Here is a 19300-nt window from a genome sequence, read left to right on the forward strand (position 1 = left end):
ATATTGGCTGTCCCAAATGAGCTGTGGTGAGAAAGATAAATACTAACATGCTACATCTTTCATTAGAACAGGATTGGAAGCATCACTAGGTGGACCAACTCCTGCTTTGTTTTCTGCACTGACACGGAATTCGTAGGTGTTTCCTTCTTGCAGTCCTGTTACTTTGCATCTGAGATCAGAAACTGGTGTCTTTGTTGCTCTCACCCATCGCAAACTTTTCTTTTCTCTCCTTTCTACATGATATCCCGTGATCTCACTGCCACCATCATCAGTTGGTCTTTTCCAACTGACAGTGGCGGTGTTTTTAGTGACATTTGAAATCTCTGGTTTTCCAGGAGGGCCAGGGGGACCTGCAAAGGAAGCAAATTTATGAGAAATCCATGCTTTCCTAAACTCTGCTGTAAATGTTTACATATCAGTTCCCTCACATGCTCTACGTACCAAATCTGTCTACCATTTTGACAGGTTCGGACTGCACAGGTTCTCCTTTGCCATATTGGTTTACAGCTGAGACCCGGAAGATGTACTCATTTCCTTGGATAAGTTTGGTTGCCACATGCCTGCAAGACTGAATATCTTCAGCAACGACTGTCCACAAAAGTCGGCTGGTTTCTCTCTTTTCAAGAATATAGGACTTAATTGGTGAGCCACCGTCTTCCAAAGGAGGTGTCCATGTAAGTGTTGCTTTTTCAGCAGAAACATTACTGATTTCAATGGGACCTGGAGGACCAGGTACATCAAGGACTATTACCTTCACATGTTCCTCCTTTGTGCCAAAAGGATTGGTAGCAGTGATGGTGTATTCACCAGCATCTTTTCTAGTGGCATACTTGACAGTAAGCATGGAAGATGTTGGAGTCGAAGATATCTGAACGATATCTGATGGTCTAATGTCTTTTCCTGCCCTGGACCAACTTGACTTTGGAAGGGGCTTGCCAAGAATGCTAATGGCACTCAAAACAATGGTATCTCCTGCTTTAATTGTTAGTCCATCTTTTATTGTGGGATCAAGGACAATGGTTGGCGCCTCTGTAAAGAAAAAAAATGCATTTGAATCAGAAGATGAAGGCGGCTGAATTTGCTATTTTTTGTGAGGCCTAAAAGGTAAAATAGACCTACCATATTCATCCTTGCAAATAATGGTTCCTGTACTCTCTGATGGAGCACTGATGGCACCTGCTGTATTTTTTGCTCTAATTCTGAATTCATATTTTCCACCCTCAACAAGGTCAGTTACAGTAAAGGCACAATCTGGGACATTAACATGATTGGCTTTCGTCCAAGATTTAGAGGGTAGATCCCGCTTCTCCACTATATAGCCAGTCAATTTATGACCACCATCATATTTGGGTTCAGTCCAAATGAGAGTCACTGAATTCCTTGTTACATTAATAACCTCAGGTTTGCCAGGAGGATCTAAAACAAAGCAAAAAAACCCAGTCAAACCAATACCAATGTTTTCTTCATGCAGAAAATGCACCTGAGTTTTTCTTTGAGCAATGACTTACCAATTGGATCAAGTGCCACAACTGGCTCTGATGGCAGGCTTGGCTTTCCTACTCCAGCTAAATTGATAGCCATGACTCGGAATTCATATTCAAGGCCTTCAGTTAATCCTGTCACTTTGAAGTCTTTCATCCTAATAGGAGTCTTGTTAGCTCTCTTCCACAAGAGGCTGTTTCTTTCCTTGAACTCAATATGATACCCTACGAAAGACCAGTGATGCGTCAATTCTGATAGAAAGTGCAAATGTAGCCTGCTTTTTAAATACATATGTTTTTGCCCGAATACCTTATTTATGGACATATGCAACAAATAATCCTTCTCGCTAGTAACTACGCTTTAATACCCAGGCATAGGACCATTTTTTTCTCTTGGAATATGCATATTTAATGCACCTTCTCTTGAAAAATTTTAACTTACAAAAATAGATAATATCACTAGAAAGACTTTCTTTAATAACTATTATATTAGGAGGTGTTCATTGAAATTAAGCATTAGCTTAATTAAGTAGCTAAATTAATGCTTAATATACTGAATGCATAATGTACTGAAAGGAAGATACATTATTGAGTACGCAGATGGTGCTGTAAATAAGGAGCATGCATTCAGCTTGTTCTCAGGGAGGAAGATTTGGAAGAAACATTAATGTAAAAGCAAACTAATTACCTGTAATTGGAGAGCCACCGGTTTTCCTGGGGTCAGTCCAAGTTAGAGATACTGAATCATGTCTGACATCCACAATATTGGGAGGTGGGGGAGCATCAGGCACATCTAGGAAAAAGTAGATAATCCAAGATTTATAATAAGGAACTTCCTCAAAACCACGTTTTGCTTTATGTTTTCTGACTTTGAGACACTTACCGAATGGATGTTTAGCAACAATTGGCTCCGATTTCAGGCCCTCTCCTACACCGTATTTATTTTCGGCACTGACCCTGAAGGTGTATTCCATACCCTCGTGAAGTCTGGTTACTCTAAATGTGGTTTTCTGGACAGCTGAGGCACAGGTCACCCACTTGTTGTTTACAGAATCTCTCTTCTCTAGGATATAGTTGGTGATTTCAGAACCTCCATCGTCCTTTGGAGGACCCCACTTTAAGGTTATGGCTTCTGCTGTGACTTCCTCAAATTTGATTGGCCCAGTGGGGATGCCAGGCTTGCCAACAACTTTTATAGAGAGAGTTCCTTCCTTGGTGCCAGCAACATTTTTCAGTGTGATTGTGTATTTTCCAGCATCAGATTTTTGGCAATCATATACTACAAGAGTTGTGTTGACTGCAGATGACTCAACACTGACTCTTGTGTCAGTTGCTAGAGGATCTTCTCCTTTCTTCCAGGATACTGATGGAGCTGGCTTGCCTTTTATGGGGATCTTAAGACGGAAGTTGCTGTTTTCTTTAGCCAAGTAGCACAAATCAGGTAGATCCTTTAAGTCAAGGTCAGGAGCCACTGTAAAACAGCAGAGATAAATTATTGTTTGTTGGTTTTTTTTTTTAAGATTTTATGTTTTTTTTCTTTTTCTCCCCAAAGCCCCCCGGTACATAGTTGTATATTCTTCATTGTGGGTCCTTCTAGTTGTGGCATGTGGGACACTGCCTCAGTGTGGTTTGATCAGTGCCATGTCCGCGCCCAGGATTTGAAACACTGGGCTGCCTGCAGCAGAGCGCACGAACTTAACCACTCGGCCACAGGGACAGACCCAAATTATTGTTATTTTTAAGACCAAGCAATTAAAATTTTCAGATCATTATAGTTTTTAAAAGATTTTTATATAGGCCGTGAGTAGGGCTCAAGAGCTTACTTTTGATGACAGTAAAGGCAAAATGAAAATGTGTGGTTGACTTACCAACATCATCCTTTGCTACAGCAGTGATTTCACTTGGGGTTCCTTCTCCATTTTCATTCTCAGCACTCACTCTGAAGGTATATTCCTTCCCTTCAGTCAAATCTTTTGTGGAGTACTGTAAGCTTGCTGATTTCATAACTCGTTGCCACTTATTTTCTTCGGTCAAGAAATCAACCACATATCCAATTATTCGACTTCCACCATCACTGCGAGGCTTTTTCCAGCCTATGCTACAAGATGACTTAGTTACAGACGTCACTTTCAGGTCCACAACTGGTCCAGGGGTTTCTAAAGCAAAGGAAAAATGATAAGTCTAAGCCCCAGATAAACAAGGTAAGACGTCACTCAAAATGATGGGGTGGCAGCTCATTTGCTCACCAGAAGCTTTGACGGCATCACGTGTTTCACCGGGATCACCAATGCCATACTCGTTTTCAGCAAACACCCTGAAGAAGTAGGATTTTCCCTCCTCCAAGTTCGATACTCTGAAGCTTGTTTTTGAGCACTCAGTTGTCACTGTAGACCAGGACTTCCTCTCTGCATCACGTTTTTCTACCACATAATTTATGATAGGGCTTCCACCATCAATAATGGGAGGATCCCAGGTAATATAAGCAGAATCTTTGGATATTTCCTTAACAGTCACATTGACGGGTGGCCCAGGAGTATCTGCATAAATAGTGGGTAAATAAGAAATGAATACATAAAAAATATGTAGACAACATTTGTAACATATATGATTGTTTTTTCAAATAGACCTACCGAGCACTTTCACTACGATGGTATACTCCTTTTTACCACAGCTGTTCTCCAGAGTCAAGATATATTTTCCTGCATCATATTTGTTTACATTTTCACAGCGCAAGAAAGTGTCAAAGTCAGTTGACTTTATGTCCAGTCCAATCCTTTCTCTTAGATTGACATTTGGTTTAGACCAAGTTATCTTTGGAGGTGGACGTCCTTTTACTGGTACATACAGTCTCATTGTAACTCCAGCACGTAATATGAGTGTTTTCCTCAAATCGGCATCAAGTTCTCCCTCAGGTGGAACTGTTTAATTTTAGAGTGAAGAAAGTTAAAGTAATAATTTAATGGTCAAATGCATTTCCAAGGACTGGTCTTATCACTTCTAAAATAGTTTCTTTTCCATAACTGATTCCTTGTTCTTTAAAAAATGCTTAATATAATCCTCAAGACTTTTGCCAACTATTTTAATATTCTGTAGCAATAGTTGATCTCTCTATTTTCCAGTGTCCTATAGGCTAAGCCAACTTTTCCCTGGAGGATCTGTACCTCCTCTTCCCATGAACCCTACAAACTCTCAAACTCTCTGTATATTAAAAATAGAAGATTGGCTCTTGGTTTTCTTCCATTCTTGTTTTTCTTGTTTACATTCCATGAAGGCACTCTGCCGTATACTCTGGCTCTCCTACTTTATTTCATTGTTGGAATAAAAGTACACAGGGAATGAAGTATAATACCAAGTAATTCAAAATACAGGGAGAATTGGTTACGGTGAATAAGTGAATAGCAGAAATGGTGAGGAAGGAAATTAAGATGGACAGCCTACCAATTACATACTTATGGAGAGGAGTGGATTAGAAGAGAAAATAAAAACTACAAGAATGATAAATAGCTCACTACTTAGTCTAAAAAACTCTTTAATCTCAAAATAAAATTTCTATATTTCATCTTCTTTTGAAGACATGAAACTTTCATGTAAATATGAAAAGCTTTTCAAAACCACAAATCACCTTGCATAATATTTGGCCTGTTATACCATAAAGTACTGATCCAGCTCTCCTAAAACGTACTCCTAGACTTACCAACTCTAAAGCTTGGAAATAAATAAATCTCATCAGTTTAACAATATGACTGATGAGAAAAGCTCTATATATTTCTCCTGGTAATACTTACTTAAGATGTCCTTGGGACAATGTTTGTCTGGCACATCACTGGGGTCACTGTATCCAATCTTATTAACGGCATACACGCGGAATTGATACTCTGTGTTTTCCAGCAGGCCGGTAACCTCAAAGCGGGTCTTCTGTAGCTTCTGTGGTAAATTGCACCTCACCCAGTTATCAGAGTCAGCTCGTTTTACTTCAACAAGGTAACCAATGATAGGGCTACCACCGTCATAGGCTGGCTTGCCCCAAGATAGACTCACGGAGCTACGCGTTGTATCATATACTTTAGGAAAAGCTGGTGGGCCAGGAGGATCTGAGGATAAAAAATAATAGAAAATTTTCATTAAAACCTAATTACTGGTTGTTCAACACTGATTAGAACACAGGACATGAGACTCTTTCATGAAAACTTACAGAGAGGGTCCTGGGCATAAACAGCTTTGGATGCATCGCTGGGTTTGCCTGGTCCAGCCTTATTTATTGCTGTAACTCGGAACTCGTATTCGGTGCCTTCTTGGAGACCTGTTGCTTTTATTGTTCTTTCTATAACAGGCTTTCTGTTGACCTTAGTCCAGTTTACTGCCTGGGTTTCCCGCTTTTCCACCAAATAGCCAGTGATGGGTGAGCCGCCATCATCTGCTGGCGGTTTCCAGCTTACTGTCATATGATCTTTGGTGATGTTGCTAATAACAGGAGGATCACAGCGTCCAGGTGGGTCTGCAGAGATTAACTGAAAAGTTAATCTCCCAGGCTAAAAGGTAATATTTAAAAAGTAAAATGAAATACCACAGGAAAATGTTCCTACCATATGGGTTTTTAGCAACTGCTGGTTCAGTGAAGATCGGGTCGCCCACTCCATATTTATTTTCAGCACAAATTCGGAACTGATACTCATGGCCCTCTATGAGTTTCTCCACGCTGCAGCTGGTGATGGGCACAGTAGCAGAGACTTGTGCCCAGTTGGGTCTGCTTGTTTCACGTTTGTCAACAATATAGTTGGTGATTTCTGAGCCTCCGTCTTCAAGAGGTGGTTCCCAAGAAAGCATTGCACGATCTGAATACATTTTGTTGATTTTAACAGATGCTGGAGGACCTGGTTTATCTGAAAGCACAAGAAAGAAAAGTGAAGTCTTTCACTGACACACATGAAATGGGGAATGAGTAGAGTGGAGGTCTGGAGACCTGGGCTGTAGTTTTTATATTGTCGTTCACTTCCTGTATGACCTTGCAAGTCACTGAATTTTCCAGAATCTTAATTTCCTCACACATAAAATTATATATCTGGAATATGTGATCTCTAATGCTCTTTTTAGCTCTAAAACACTATTGTTCTGTTATAAGAATAATTCTGTGACTACAAAAGATACATGTGAATGTGTATCTTTTCTCAGATATTATTTCATAAATTCTATTATATCACATTAACCAAAGTAAAATATGAGCTTCTAATTAAACACTTTAGTTACCTAACACTTTAAGCTTAATGGTGGCTGATTTGGAACCACTTGAATTTTCAGCAGTAATGGTATAGTCTCCTGAGTCCTTTCTGTTCACACTGAACAGCTCCAGGGTGCACAGGTTTCGCTTCATGGCCATCTTTATGCCTTCTGCTGGTTGTAGCAGTGTGCCTTCCTTCTTCCAGGAGACTGTTGGCATTGGTTTACCAAAAACAGTAGCATCCAGGCAAACATTAGTTCCAGCTTTTACAGTAAGCAAAGATTTCATAGCCACACTCAGGTCTATTCTGGGAGGAACTGGAAAGAAAAAAGATAAAAGGATTTAATATATGCAAAGCTATATTATATAATTCTTATTAATAAAAGTGGGAAAATCATATGCTCTATCTCTTTCAAGATGAGATTTTTAAAAGTAACATATTCATTATAAAAGAAATACAGGTTTAATGTAGAAATCTGATCATGCTAACAGTATAAAGAGACAAGTAAAGATCACCCATAATTCCAACATCCTTAAATTTTCACTAGTAGCATTCTGGTGCATTTCTTTGTCATCTTTCTGTGCATATGTATGGTTGAAATTATATGGTCCTCACAGTTTTGTACCCTGCTTTTTAGTTTAACATGCTATTAAGATTCTCCATATCATAATTTTTAGTGTCTGTATACAAAGTACCTATCATTTTACTTGTCCTTTTTTCTGTAGATATAGATTTAATTTTTTAATAGGAAAAATATACATTATGGGTGTTGTCCACCTTTGCCTATAATACTCAACAGAATCTTACCATTTTCTGCGACGATGGTCACTGGATCAGAAGGTTCAGAAGGCTGGCTAATGTTTACTGCAGTCTTGGCAATTGCTCTAAATTGATACTGAGCATTCTCTTCTAAGCCAGTAACTGTGTACTCTTCCTGGGGAATCTGGTGAGGTGTAGTATTGCACCGTACCCACTTATCACCAGGAAGCTTGCAAGCTTCTACGAAATAGCCAATAATTTTGCTGCCTCCATCATGCTTTGGACGAGCCCAGATAAGGGATACCGTATTCTTGGTAACATCAATAACTTCAGGCTTTCCAGGAGGATCTAAAACCAAAGGAAGTGCTCTCAGCATTATCTTAATAGCAAAAGTTTTAAACTTCCATATTTCATATTATCACCCAGAACATATTCCTGAATGGAAGTAGTAATCTTCAGAGACTCCAAGATTTAAATGTGCCACCATAATACTAAAAAAAAAAAACATTACTCACCAACCGGCATTCTTGCAGTTACATATTCTGTTGGTTTGCTAGGTGGGCTGGATCCAGCTTTGTTTAGGGCATATATTCTGAATGAATACTCAAGACCTTCTACAAGGCCTGCACAAGGATATTCAGTTGACCGGACAGGAGTATCATTAGCTTTCACCCAGAGCAAACTGTTTCTTTCTTTGCGTTCAATCAGGTAACCGGTAATGGGGCTCCCTCCATCACTGTCTGGTCTGTCCCATGCCACAAATATGCAGTCTTTGTTGACTTTAGTGACTCGTGCATTCTTTGGTTCACTAGGAACACCTGGAGATGAAGACAAGAGAAATGTCAGTTTCTACCTTAAGTAACAGACTAGAAATAAAACATAATTTTTTTCTTCCTGAAAGAAACATACCAAATGGGAACTTAGCCAGCATCTTTGGAGATGTGAGAGGCTCTGAAATGCCGAATCGATTTTCAGCACGGACTCGGAAGATGTACTCCTGCCCGGGGATCAGTTTTCCAACTCTGCAGGAAGTTTTTGTCACTGAAGCTAGAGCTGTCACCCAATCACCTCGGCTCACGTCACACTTCTCCACTATGTAATTGGTGATGCTACTGCCTCCATCCTCCAGAGGGATGTGCCACGACAGGGTGCAAGCATCAGCGTCTATGTCAGAAATGTCAAATGGAGGCTGAGGAGGCCCGGGAGCATCTGCATGGACCAAGAGGAAAGAAATATAAGAACAAGGGATTTGATAGGAAAAAAATGTTTCTGACCTTCATATGTAGATGGCCATTTGTTTAAGACTTGACCTACCCATGACAATGACTTTGATTTTCTGAGTGTCTGTTCCAGAACTGTTCTCTGCTGTGAGGCTATAGTAACCACTGTCTTTCCTAGTAACATCTTTTATGATCAGAATTGAAGAATTGTCTGCTTTATGCACTGCCAAGTGGCTGGATGTGACAACTTCATCTTCTCCTTTTTTCCATTTACAGGTCGGATGAGGCTTTCCATACACATGGGCTTCAATTCGGAGTTTCTTCCCAGCTTTGATAGTAATTTGCTCTGGCATAAGGATCTTTGGTGGCACTAAAAGTAAAACGAAAATACATTAATTTTGCAGGGAGGTTAAATATCCTCTGGTGGGAAACTATACTAGTGTTTTTTAAATTGTGGATTGTAACCCTTAGTGGGTTCAAATTAATGTTTGCATTACAGCTAATATTTTTTAAAAAGAATGAGATCGAATCAAATAGACAATATCACAGTCCAGCATACATCATAAGGATTCAAGAAGCGTTTTTTAGCTATATCTATGCATTGCATACTGTGTCACGATTTAGTGTATGTACTATGTGTTGTGGACTCAAATGTTTCGAAAACCACTGTTCTCTACTATTTTCCCCGAATTTCTGGAACTACAAGCCTCAGGGAGAAATGTCTCCATGTCAAAAGAAAATTCTAATAAACTTTCATTGTATGATAAAAATGAGACAATGACTACTTACACAGCTGTTCTTTCGCTTCGTACACTCCTTCAGTTTCTCTTGGCAAACTGACTCCAACAGCATTTCTGGCCACTACTCTAAATTTATATTTCTTTCCTTCCTTTAGGCCAGTGACAACAAGGCTGAGGTCTTTCACCACTGAGTACTCCGTCCAGCGATCTGCAGGCTGCTCTTCTTCTCTGTAACTAATGATATAGCCATCGATCTTAGCGCCTCCATCACGCAAGGGTGGTAACCAGGCTAATGCAGCGCTGTTCTTTGTCATTTCAGTCACTTCTAGTTTCCTTGGGGGATCCGGCTCACCTAGAAGAAAAACGTGAGTTAGAAAACTGTCCAGGTAACCTAGTCAAATCCCTTTGTTAATAAACATAGATGTTTTAATATTCCACTTGCTTCAAAGTCTATGGAAACTGTGGTTTGTTGTGTTGAAAGAAGAAAGTAAAAGATGAGGCAGATCAAAAGAGCCTTTAATGAGTGACTTAGATATTTATTTGTACTATTTTGGATTTCTACAAATTGAAGCCCTTTCAGTAGTGGATTAAAATGTTTTTGGTATCTTGACCTTGCTAAAGTAAGGTGATTGGTGTTAAAAGGAGGAAGAAACGATGCTACTTACAGAGCGGATCAGATGCAAGCACTGGTTTGGGGACGTCTGTTGGGACACCAGGGCCATACTCATTGACAGCAGTTACTCTGAAGAAATACTCATTCCCAGGGACAAGATTGGTGACTTGGAAGCTTGTTTTCTTAACTTCCGGGGTAACAGTTGACCATGTCTTTCTGTCGGCCTCACGTTTCTCCACAATATAATGTGTCACTTGGCTCCCACCATCGTTCTCAGGAGGGCCCCAGGAAATGTGGCATGATGTTTTAGTGACATCTGAAACTTTTAAATCAGACACAGGTCCAGGAGTATCTGTAAAGAACCACAAAATCAGATATACGTGTCTCCTCAGCCTCCTTATTAACTAATGCATTTTTGAAGGGGAGGAAGAAGCTCGTTAGTAACCCACCTAATACTCTGACGTTCACAAACACTGCCTTTTCTCCTGCCGGGTTTACAAGCGTCAAGGAATATTTTCCTGAGTCATCACGGGTAGAATTGGGGATGACAAGGAAGGCCATAGTGTCAACCAGATCGACTTGTCCTTTTCTGACGACATTATCGATACCCACTTTTCGCCAAGTGACTTTAGGGGCTGGTCGCCCTCTTATTATGGCAAATAGTCGAATAGGGCATCCTGCTCTCACTGTGACCAGTTTTCTCATGCTGGCATCCAAATCAATCTCCGGAGGTTCTGCCAATGACATGAAAGCCATTAGTTGACTTTTTAGAATGTGGGGAATTGACATGAGAAGTGAAGTATGAATGAATCAAGTGGTAAAATAGGGCCTCACCTAGGATTTCTTTAGGTTTAATAGCATCCTTTAGTTCTGCAGGGCGCCCAATGCCAACCTGGTTTTGGGCACACACCCTGAACTCGTATTCCTGGTTTTCATCCAAGCTGGTGACAGTGAATTCCATGCGAACAAGCTGTGCTGCCGCATTACATCTTTTCCAGCCTTCATCAGGTGACATATCTGGTCTTTTTGGTCTCATTTCCACAACATATCCAATTATCGGCGCGCCACCATCATACACCGGTTTTCCCCATGCAAGGGTTATAGAACTTTTGGTCGTATCAACCACTTTGAGATTGGTTGGTGGACCAGGTGGTTCTGAAAATCAATTATATAAGAATAAATTTACACATGGTTAACCACTACTAGTGATATTTTAATGTGTAATTTTATACAGTCCATTCTCAATCAAAGATTGGGCATTCAATTTCTCGATTACCAAGTCCTTATTTTCCTTCATAAAATTAGAATCCACATTGTTTGTACATTTTAGGTGATTTGGTAAGAGATCTTTTTGGAAAAATATTGGCTAAAATGAAATTCTGATGTTACGGATTTAACTTATTTGTATAATACCCCTATGTTGAGATTAAGAGTTGGTGTAATATCAGAAAAAGCAAGAACATCATACCTATGGGGTCTTTTGCCACTACTGGTTTTGATGGCAAGCTTGGTTCTCCAATTCCAATTTCATTTTCTGCCTTGACACGGAACTGATATTCATGTCCTGGGAGGAGATTCTGTACTTTCAGACGTCTCTCGGGGATTGCACTCTTGTTAACAGGGACCCATCGTGTTCCATGTTTTTCCTTTTTCTCCAAAAAGTATCCTGTGATGGACTTCCCACCATCATATTCAGGTGGAGTCCAAACCACAGTCATCTCTTCTTTGCTTACTTTAGTGACTTCTGGGGGATCAGGGCGACCAGGTCTATCATATTTGGTTTTTGCAATGACCGGTTTACTTTCCGTTGGAGGCCCTGTGCCTATTTTATTTTCTGCACGGACTCTGAAAATGTATTCATTTCCTTCTATGAGGCGTGTTACTGTAGCACCAGTTGTTAAGACAGTAGCAGAATAGGTAGACCAAACCATTCGCTTACTCTCACATTTTTCTAGAATATAATTTTGGATTTCACAGCCGCCGTCATCTTCTGGTGGATCCCAGCAAATAGTACACCTATCACTGGACACATCAGTAATTTTCAGATTTCTTACAGGACCAGGCTTATCTAGAACATTGACAGTGGCATAGGCCACAAAACTGCCAGCTGTGTTAGTTGCTGTAATTACATATTTACCACCATCACTTCGCTTTGCTTTGGTAAGAGAAAATCTAGATGAATCAGCACTGGTATCAATCTTGACCCTCGGTGATCTTGTTAAGTCCGTAGCATCTTTATCCTTGGTCCATAAAACTTCTGGAAATGGTTTGCCTCTAACACCTGCCTCAAGTCTAATGGTGTCCCCTGCTTTGACAGTTAGCACACCACTTAATTTCAGCTCAAGTACTGGTTTCTGTAAGTCTTCCTTCACGACAACTTCCTCTGTCTTTACCCAGTCACTTTCCCCACCTTCATTCTTTGTTTGCACTCTAAACTCATAAATCTGGTTTTCAACACACTTGTCAACCATGTAGTGGGTTTCTTTAATGCTGCCTTTGTGCACTCTTTCCCAGTCTGCAGAGCCCTTCAGCCTCCTCTCAACATGATATGATAGATTTGGGCTACCACCGTCATAGTCAGGCCGCCGCCACTTTAGATAGACAAATGTCTTTCCTTTGTCTGCAATATGAAGGTTTTCAGGCTCACCTGGTCTATCAATAGGGTTAATAGCCAGAATTGGAGTTTTTGTTTCAATGGTTGGCCCAACACCTACTTTATTCTCTGCACAAACTCGGAAATAGTATTCATTGTTGGCTAAAAGGTTGGCCTTGATTAATCGCTTAGTGACATCTGAAGCAACAATTGACCAGCCTTTCTCGTTGGGTTTGCGGTATTCTACTATGAAATTTGTTATTTCTGAGCCACCATTATCTAGTGGGTTTTCCCAAGCAATCGTACAGTTCTCTTTAGTTACATTGCTAACCCTTAAATTCTGGCAAGGCCCGGGTCTGTCAAGGACATTAACGATAGTGGAACCTTGGGCATGTCCACTGCTGTTCTTAGCTGAGATGATATACTTGCCATGATCAGCTCTAATAGCTTCTTTAATTTGTAACTCAGCACGAGGCAGATCGTGAATTATGTCAACTCGCTTTTCTCGGACCAATGCTTTGCCTTCCTTGGACCAAGTTATGTCTGGTTCAGGTCTGCCTTTGACTCGAGCAAGAATGCGGATAGTTTGGCCCACTCTAACAGTAATAACATCACGACAAGTAACATCAAGTTCTACTTCTGGAGGATGAAGGATGTCTTTTGCAATCACAGATTCTGCTAGTTCTCTTGGCTCTCCCTCCCCCACAATATTAGCTGCCTTTATACGGAATCTGTATTCATTTCCTTCAATTAGACCAGGTACCCTAAAGGCACATTGCCTAATGAGTTCATCTTTATTAATCCTGTTCCATTGTGCTGTACCAGGTTTCTGACATTCCACTACATAGCCTAGAATGGGGCTACCACCGTCACTGAGAGGCTTTGTCCACACCAAGTCAGCTGTTTCTCTGGTCTTGTCTTTCAGTTTAGGATTAATAGGTGGTCCAGGTGGTTTGATGGGTCGGCAAGCTTTTATTGGGTCAGAACTTGGGGATGGACTGCTTAGTCCTGCAAGATTTTCAGCAAAAACTCTAAACTCATATGTATTTCCGTCATAGAGTCCAGTCACTGTATACTTCAGCTCAGTTATAGGTGTTTTGTTGACCCTCACCCATTTGCCAGTTATTTCTCGACGTTCCACATAGTAACCAGTTATAGGACTGCCACCATCAGATTTAGGCAGAGTCCAAGACACTGTTGCAGCATTTTCAGTTATGTCAGTAACCACTGGTTTACCAGGAGGAGATGGAGGACTAAACTTGTGTTTAGCAACAGTAGGTATGGAGTCAAGGGGAGGACCAACACCCATCTTATTCTCTGCTCTAACTCGGAAGACATATTCAAAACCCTTTTGTAGATGTGGGACTTTCAGCTTTGTCTTACTGCTTCCTGAAGAGACAACACCCCACGTGTCTTTCCTTGTATCTTTTTTCTCAACGATATAATTTATCACAGGGCTTCCTCCATCATCCTTAGGTGGCTGCCATGAGATAGTCATATGTTCAGGGGTAACTTCCAGAATATTAATAGGACCTGTTGGTGGACCAGGAACATCAAGAACAGTAAGATGGACGGCTACTGTTTTGCTGCCAGCTGCATTGGAAACTGTGATTTGATATTCCCCAGTGTCTTTCCTTAAGCAGTTCTTAATGGTAAGCACTGATGAGTAGCTGTCAGTTTCAACTGTGTAGTGATCATCTGTTTTAATCTCACTCCCATCGGTTGTCCACTTTGCAGTAGGAACAGGTACACCCCTTATAATGGCAGGGAATCTGACTGTAGTTCCAGCTTTTACCACAAGGCCTTCAATTAATTTCACATCCAGTTCCACAGATGGAGGCACTGGAAAGTAAACATGAGGAAATTAGATTTTGATTTTCACAATACGAATAATGTTAAAAAGAAATAAAATAATAATGCCAATCCAAAAATTACCTAGTTTTTCTTGACATTCTATTGGGATAGTTGTATCAGGGAGACTAAGACCCACAATATTTTCAGCTTTTACACGGAATTTATAGGTTTTTCCTTGTTGTAGTCCAGTAACAACACACTCTAAGTTTGTCACAGTCTTGAACTTAATCCAATCTTCGGTGCCCTCTTCTTGATATTCCACCAAATATCCAGTGATTGGAGAACCACCATCACGATCTGGCTTATTCCAAACAAGGGAGACTTCATTCTTGTCAACGTCTACGTGGTGTAGGTTCTTCGGTGGCCCTGGGGGATCTTTCAAAAGAAGAAGTTATGATAAATAAATAATATTCTCAGAAGCAGTCAAACAATACTTTTGTATCCAGAGAAAGCAACTTACGTAGGGGATCCACAGCCTTGATGGGTTTAGGTGTTTCAACAAAAGGACCACGTCCATACTGGTTCTCAGCAGCTACTCGGAAGAGATACTGACTGCCTTCATTAAGATGCTTAGCCAAGTGACTCTTTTTCTTTGATGTAGTTGAAAGAGGTGACCACTGGGCGCTGGCAACATCTCTCCTCTCAACCACATAATTTGTAACAACAGAACCACCATCATCCAATGGTTCCTTCCAAGTGAGGTAGCAAGAATCTTTTCTGATTTCACTGACTTCCAGATCTCTAGGTGGTCCAGGCTTATCTGAAAAGTGTTAAATAATGCCGTTATATAAGTGATTTAATCCAGACAAGAGCTCAAAACATATCAGAATTTACTTTTAATATGTTATTAAAGCAAGTACATCATAAGTATTAAAATTCTTACCTAATACAAGTACTTTTACTGAGACAGTTTTTGAACCAGCTGGATTCTCCACTGTTAAGGAATAAATTCCACCATCTTCATGGGCAGCATTACGAATTTCAAGCTTGCTACCAACTGGAGTAACATCAATTCTTGCTTTAGTTGGAGCCTCTCTGTCTTCTTTTTTCCAAGTTACTTTTGGGAATGGCACTCCTTTGATGACGGCACTAAGTCTTAGAGTATCACCAACCCTTATGTGTTGTTCTCTTGCCATGTTGGCATCAAGAATCAACTCAGGGGGTTCTAGAATAAAGAGAACAGTATTTTCAGATTTGATTCATTAAGGTATTTTACAATGAAGTGTATACAGCGAGACACCTATCTTCCTTGAAAATGCAGCTGAGAACATTTTACTCACCAAGTCTGTCTTTTACTAGCACTGGCTCCGGAACATGAGCTGGGTCCGATTCACCAGCTTCATTGACTGCTCTAATTCTGAACTTATAGCTTTGACCATCCCGGAGACCAGTGACTTTATATTTAGTTTCAGGACATGACTCAGGAGTGTGATTGGCTCTTTTCCACTCTTCATCTCCAACTTTCTGGTACTCAACAATATAACCCAGAATCTTGCTCCCACCATCATGACGTGGTGGCTGCCAAGTTAGATCAACTGAATTACATGTTGTATCTATTGCTTCAGGATTAACAGGTGGGCTTGGTTTAGCTACATAATAAAAGAAAAAAACAAAAAGGAGTTAGATTAGAATGGAAAACAAAGTTGGATAATATGAAAACAGAATGAATGCTTTAATACTATACCAATTGGATCTTTAGCACAGACTGGTTTGGATGGTGGGCTTGGGTCTCCAATACCAATTTCATTTTCTGCAGAAACTCGGAATTCATAGTAACACCCTTCTAGAAGGTCAGGAACCCTAAATTTAGTGTATGGGTGGATAGGCTCTTTGGTAACTCGAACCCATCGTTTAGTCATAGTTTCCCTCTTTTCCAGGATGTAGTTTGTGATGGGCTTTCCTCCATCATTTGGCTTGTTCCATGTAACTAATGCAGAGTCTTTGGTAACTTCTGTAACAATTGGCTGGTCAGGTGCATCAGGAACCCCTATAACAAATATTAGCAAAATGTGTTAGAAATTTAATTCTTCCTACTAACAATATCAAATATTGAATTACTAAAAAGAAATGCAATACATACTGAAACGATCTTTGGCTTTCATTGAATCAGACACCAGAGGATCACTTATTCCATACAAATTTTCGGCGTGTATACGGAAAATATAATCTTTTCCTTCAAGCAGTTTAGGAACTTTGCATGTTGTTTTAGCACATGCAGATGTCACTGGCATCCAAACGTCTTTGCCCACCTCCTTCTTCTCAATAATATAATTGGTAATTTCACTGCCTCCATCATCTAAAGGTGGCTTCCAAGAGATAATCATGTGATCTTTGGTTACCTCATCAAAAATAACCGGTCCTACTGGTGGTCCAGGACGATCTGTGGGGAAAAAAAAAAATCACATCACAAAACGTTATTTCCACTTCTGCTTTGGAAAGAACAGAATATCTATTCTTGCTAAATAATACTTACCAACAACATTAACTTGACAGAAACCTTTCCTAGAGCCTGTACTGTTCTCCACAACCACACAGTATTTGCCAGAATCAGAACGTTTGGCCTTGATCTTCTCTAGAGCAAGTGTTGTTGGAGTGGTCTTTATTTGAGTGCGGTCATCTTCTAGCACGTCAGCTTCATCTTTGAACCAAGTAACCTTAGGCTTTGGTTTGCCTGAGTAACGGCCAGTGAGGGCAAAAGCTTCACCAACTCGAATTGTGAGCTTATCTCTGAAGTCAAGGTCAAGGGTTGGAGGAGCTAAAATTAACAATGATAAAGGCAAATCAGTTTTACTGATGTCTTATGATAAGTATATAAATGTACAAGTTTTCAAAGTATAAGCTGCGTTAGATACATACCCAGCTCATCCTTGCAAGTGATTGGCTTGGTGCAAAAGGATGGTTTGCCTTGTCCAACAATATTGACGGCACTGACACGGTACTCATAGGTATCACCTTCTTTTAAGCCTTTAACAGTGTACTTTCTGCTAAGCAAGTTGTCACTTGTAACTTTGTGGAACTTCTCAGTTCCAATGAGACGGCTTTCTAGGACATAGTTAATAATTTCTGATCCGCCATCATACTTAGGAGGATTCCAAGTCAAAGTAACAGAATCTTTAGTAACTTCTTTGACTTCCAGGTCTTCAGGACGCTCTGGTACAGCTACAAGAATAAGTATGGAATTAATGAAAAAAATGTCATGTTAAGAATGTAGTAAATAATGCTTTTTGAGGATTGCATTTAAACATTAGACTGTCTGCTTTGATAAGTAACAAAAGAGATCTCATCATAGAACTATTAGAACTAAAAAGGACCCAATACAATCTAATTTCCTCTGACAGATGAGAAAATACAGGTTTACTGAGTCAAACGATTTAGGAAAGGTCTCCAGAGTCTGTAGTTTTAGAGTGAGGAAATTACTTCAGTTTCTATTTATGCCATTAAGTGGGAAATTTAAAAAATTTAGTGTAGCATACGTAGGAGGATTGAAGAATCTATATATGTTCATAATCTCTTTCACAATCACATTTAAATACTACCAAGATCAGATACTGAATCGTTGCTTAATGAATGCCAGTCAAATGAATGAAATGTTTGGCATTTATACACATATTTTGTCACCATAGTCTTTCATTGAATGATTGAAGAAGTGGTTAAGGATGAAATTGTTTTAAATTGTACTTACTTATTGGATCTCTGATGACAAGTTCCTCTGTTGTCTCAACAAATGGGCCCATGCCAATGCTATTTTCAGCTGCAATTCGGAAAAAGTAGGCTTTTCCTTGAATGAGACCCTGGACGGTAGCATTTTGTCGGGTAACTGTACATGTCACTGGTGTCCATGCTTTGCGGTCAGCTTCCCGCTTTTCAATGACGTAATTGGTGATTGGAGAGCCTCCATCATCTTCTGGAGAAAACCATGTCAGTTTGCAGGAGTCATTGGTTAGGTTGTGAGGCAGGAATGGTATTCCAACAGGACCTGGCACATCTGGAAATAAGAGGAAAAGATTTCTAGCTGTTTGTCTTTCATGAACTACAGTGCTCAATATTTGTCACCCTCTGTTTTTAAAAAGGAGACAAAAATGTTATGAAGAAAATCAGATTTGGGGTCTTAATTATTAATTGAGTTGTTTTTCCTCCCCTTGGTTTCTGTATTCAACCATATCTGTATATGAAGTAGGTTTGCAACAGTTATTGGTTGCCACTGTTTTAGTAGACGCTGAAGGAACAGTAGCTTTTCTTTTTAGTATTTGAGACTCAGATAGGAGGGAGCTAGGGAGGACAATGCTTAGAGGGAGCCAGCAGAGGGATGAGGAGCCGCACGGCCACCTCTTCTGTCCAGTTTACTCTCCAGAAGGGAAAGGAGCAGTTTTTTTCTGGGTGACAATGAATCAAGGAGCAGCATGGGAGGCCCCAAAACTCAGAATGGCCTTTCGGAAGGTTGAAATTTAACCTGGAAGTGCACCAGTTCTCAAATTAAAGTAATAGCCATTGGGCAAAAGGGTGTTTAGGAACTTGAAGCTAACCTAAAAGCTTGCAGGACTATTGCTCAGTGAGATCTTTTTCCTTACGCCATTTTCATTAATGAAAATATAACGTGTTTTCATAACATTATGTTCAATAAAGAACTGGTTATTTTCACATAAAAACTGGCTATTTGGAGTATGATTGTGCCTAGAGACACGCTGAGAGAGATCCGCGTGGGAGGGCTTCACTTTCTGAGCAAATCACTGGAATAAGGCACTGAGAGGCATGAAACAGCCTTGTAGAGTTCAACTCTATATTCAGTGACTAGAAATGCAATAGTGATACCCAAATATGATACTT

At 40.1% G+C, this 19300-nt stretch overlaps 1 protein-coding gene across 3 annotated transcripts in view; it reads right to left on the reverse strand.

Annotated features, from left to right (window-relative positions):
* Nucleotides 1-19300, reverse strand: part of TTN (titin) — a 270195-nt gene that overhangs the window by 49619 nt on the left and 201276 nt on the right. For all 3 annotated transcript variants that reach the window (XM_070508508.1, XM_070508506.1, XM_070508505.1), the window contains 31 exons: nucleotides 18159-18461; nucleotides 17333-17635; nucleotides 16950-17231; nucleotides 16557-16856; nucleotides 16161-16463; nucleotides 15757-16065; nucleotides 15360-15641; nucleotides 14937-15236; nucleotides 14558-14851; nucleotides 11498-14464; nucleotides 10864-11184; nucleotides 10479-10763; nucleotides 10082-10381; nucleotides 9466-9768; nucleotides 8771-9046; nucleotides 8366-8665; nucleotides 7972-8274; nucleotides 7505-7804; nucleotides 6726-7013; nucleotides 6065-6361; nucleotides 5674-5976; nucleotides 5267-5572; nucleotides 4112-4399; nucleotides 3728-4018; nucleotides 3350-3637; nucleotides 2365-2952; nucleotides 2170-2274; nucleotides 1509-1706; nucleotides 1120-1416; nucleotides 442-1029; nucleotides 48-350 (listed from right to left, as the gene is read on the reverse strand). In XM_070508508.1, coding sequence (XP_070364609.1) covers nucleotides 48-350; nucleotides 442-1029; nucleotides 1120-1416; nucleotides 1509-1706; nucleotides 2170-2274; nucleotides 2365-2952; nucleotides 3350-3637; nucleotides 3728-4018; nucleotides 4112-4399; nucleotides 5267-5572; nucleotides 5674-5976; nucleotides 6065-6361; nucleotides 6726-7013; nucleotides 7505-7804; nucleotides 7972-8274; nucleotides 8366-8665; nucleotides 8771-9046; nucleotides 9466-9768; nucleotides 10082-10381; nucleotides 10479-10763; nucleotides 10864-11184; nucleotides 11498-14464; nucleotides 14558-14851; nucleotides 14937-15236; nucleotides 15360-15641; nucleotides 15757-16065; nucleotides 16161-16463; nucleotides 16557-16856; nucleotides 16950-17231; nucleotides 17333-17635; nucleotides 18159-18461 — 12171 coding nt within the window. The remainder of the gene's footprint in view (nucleotides 1-47; nucleotides 351-441; nucleotides 1030-1119; nucleotides 1417-1508; nucleotides 1707-2169; nucleotides 2275-2364; nucleotides 2953-3349; nucleotides 3638-3727; nucleotides 4019-4111; nucleotides 4400-5266; nucleotides 5573-5673; nucleotides 5977-6064; nucleotides 6362-6725; nucleotides 7014-7504; nucleotides 7805-7971; nucleotides 8275-8365; nucleotides 8666-8770; nucleotides 9047-9465; nucleotides 9769-10081; nucleotides 10382-10478; nucleotides 10764-10863; nucleotides 11185-11497; nucleotides 14465-14557; nucleotides 14852-14936; nucleotides 15237-15359; nucleotides 15642-15756; nucleotides 16066-16160; nucleotides 16464-16556; nucleotides 16857-16949; nucleotides 17232-17332; nucleotides 17636-18158; nucleotides 18462-19300) is intronic.

Source organism: Equus asinus, chromosome 4 (genome assembly GCF_041296235.1).
Source record: "Equus asinus isolate D_3611 breed Donkey chromosome 4, EquAss-T2T_v2, whole genome shotgun sequence".
Taxonomy (NCBI): domain Eukaryota; kingdom Metazoa; phylum Chordata; class Mammalia; order Perissodactyla; family Equidae; genus Equus; species Equus asinus.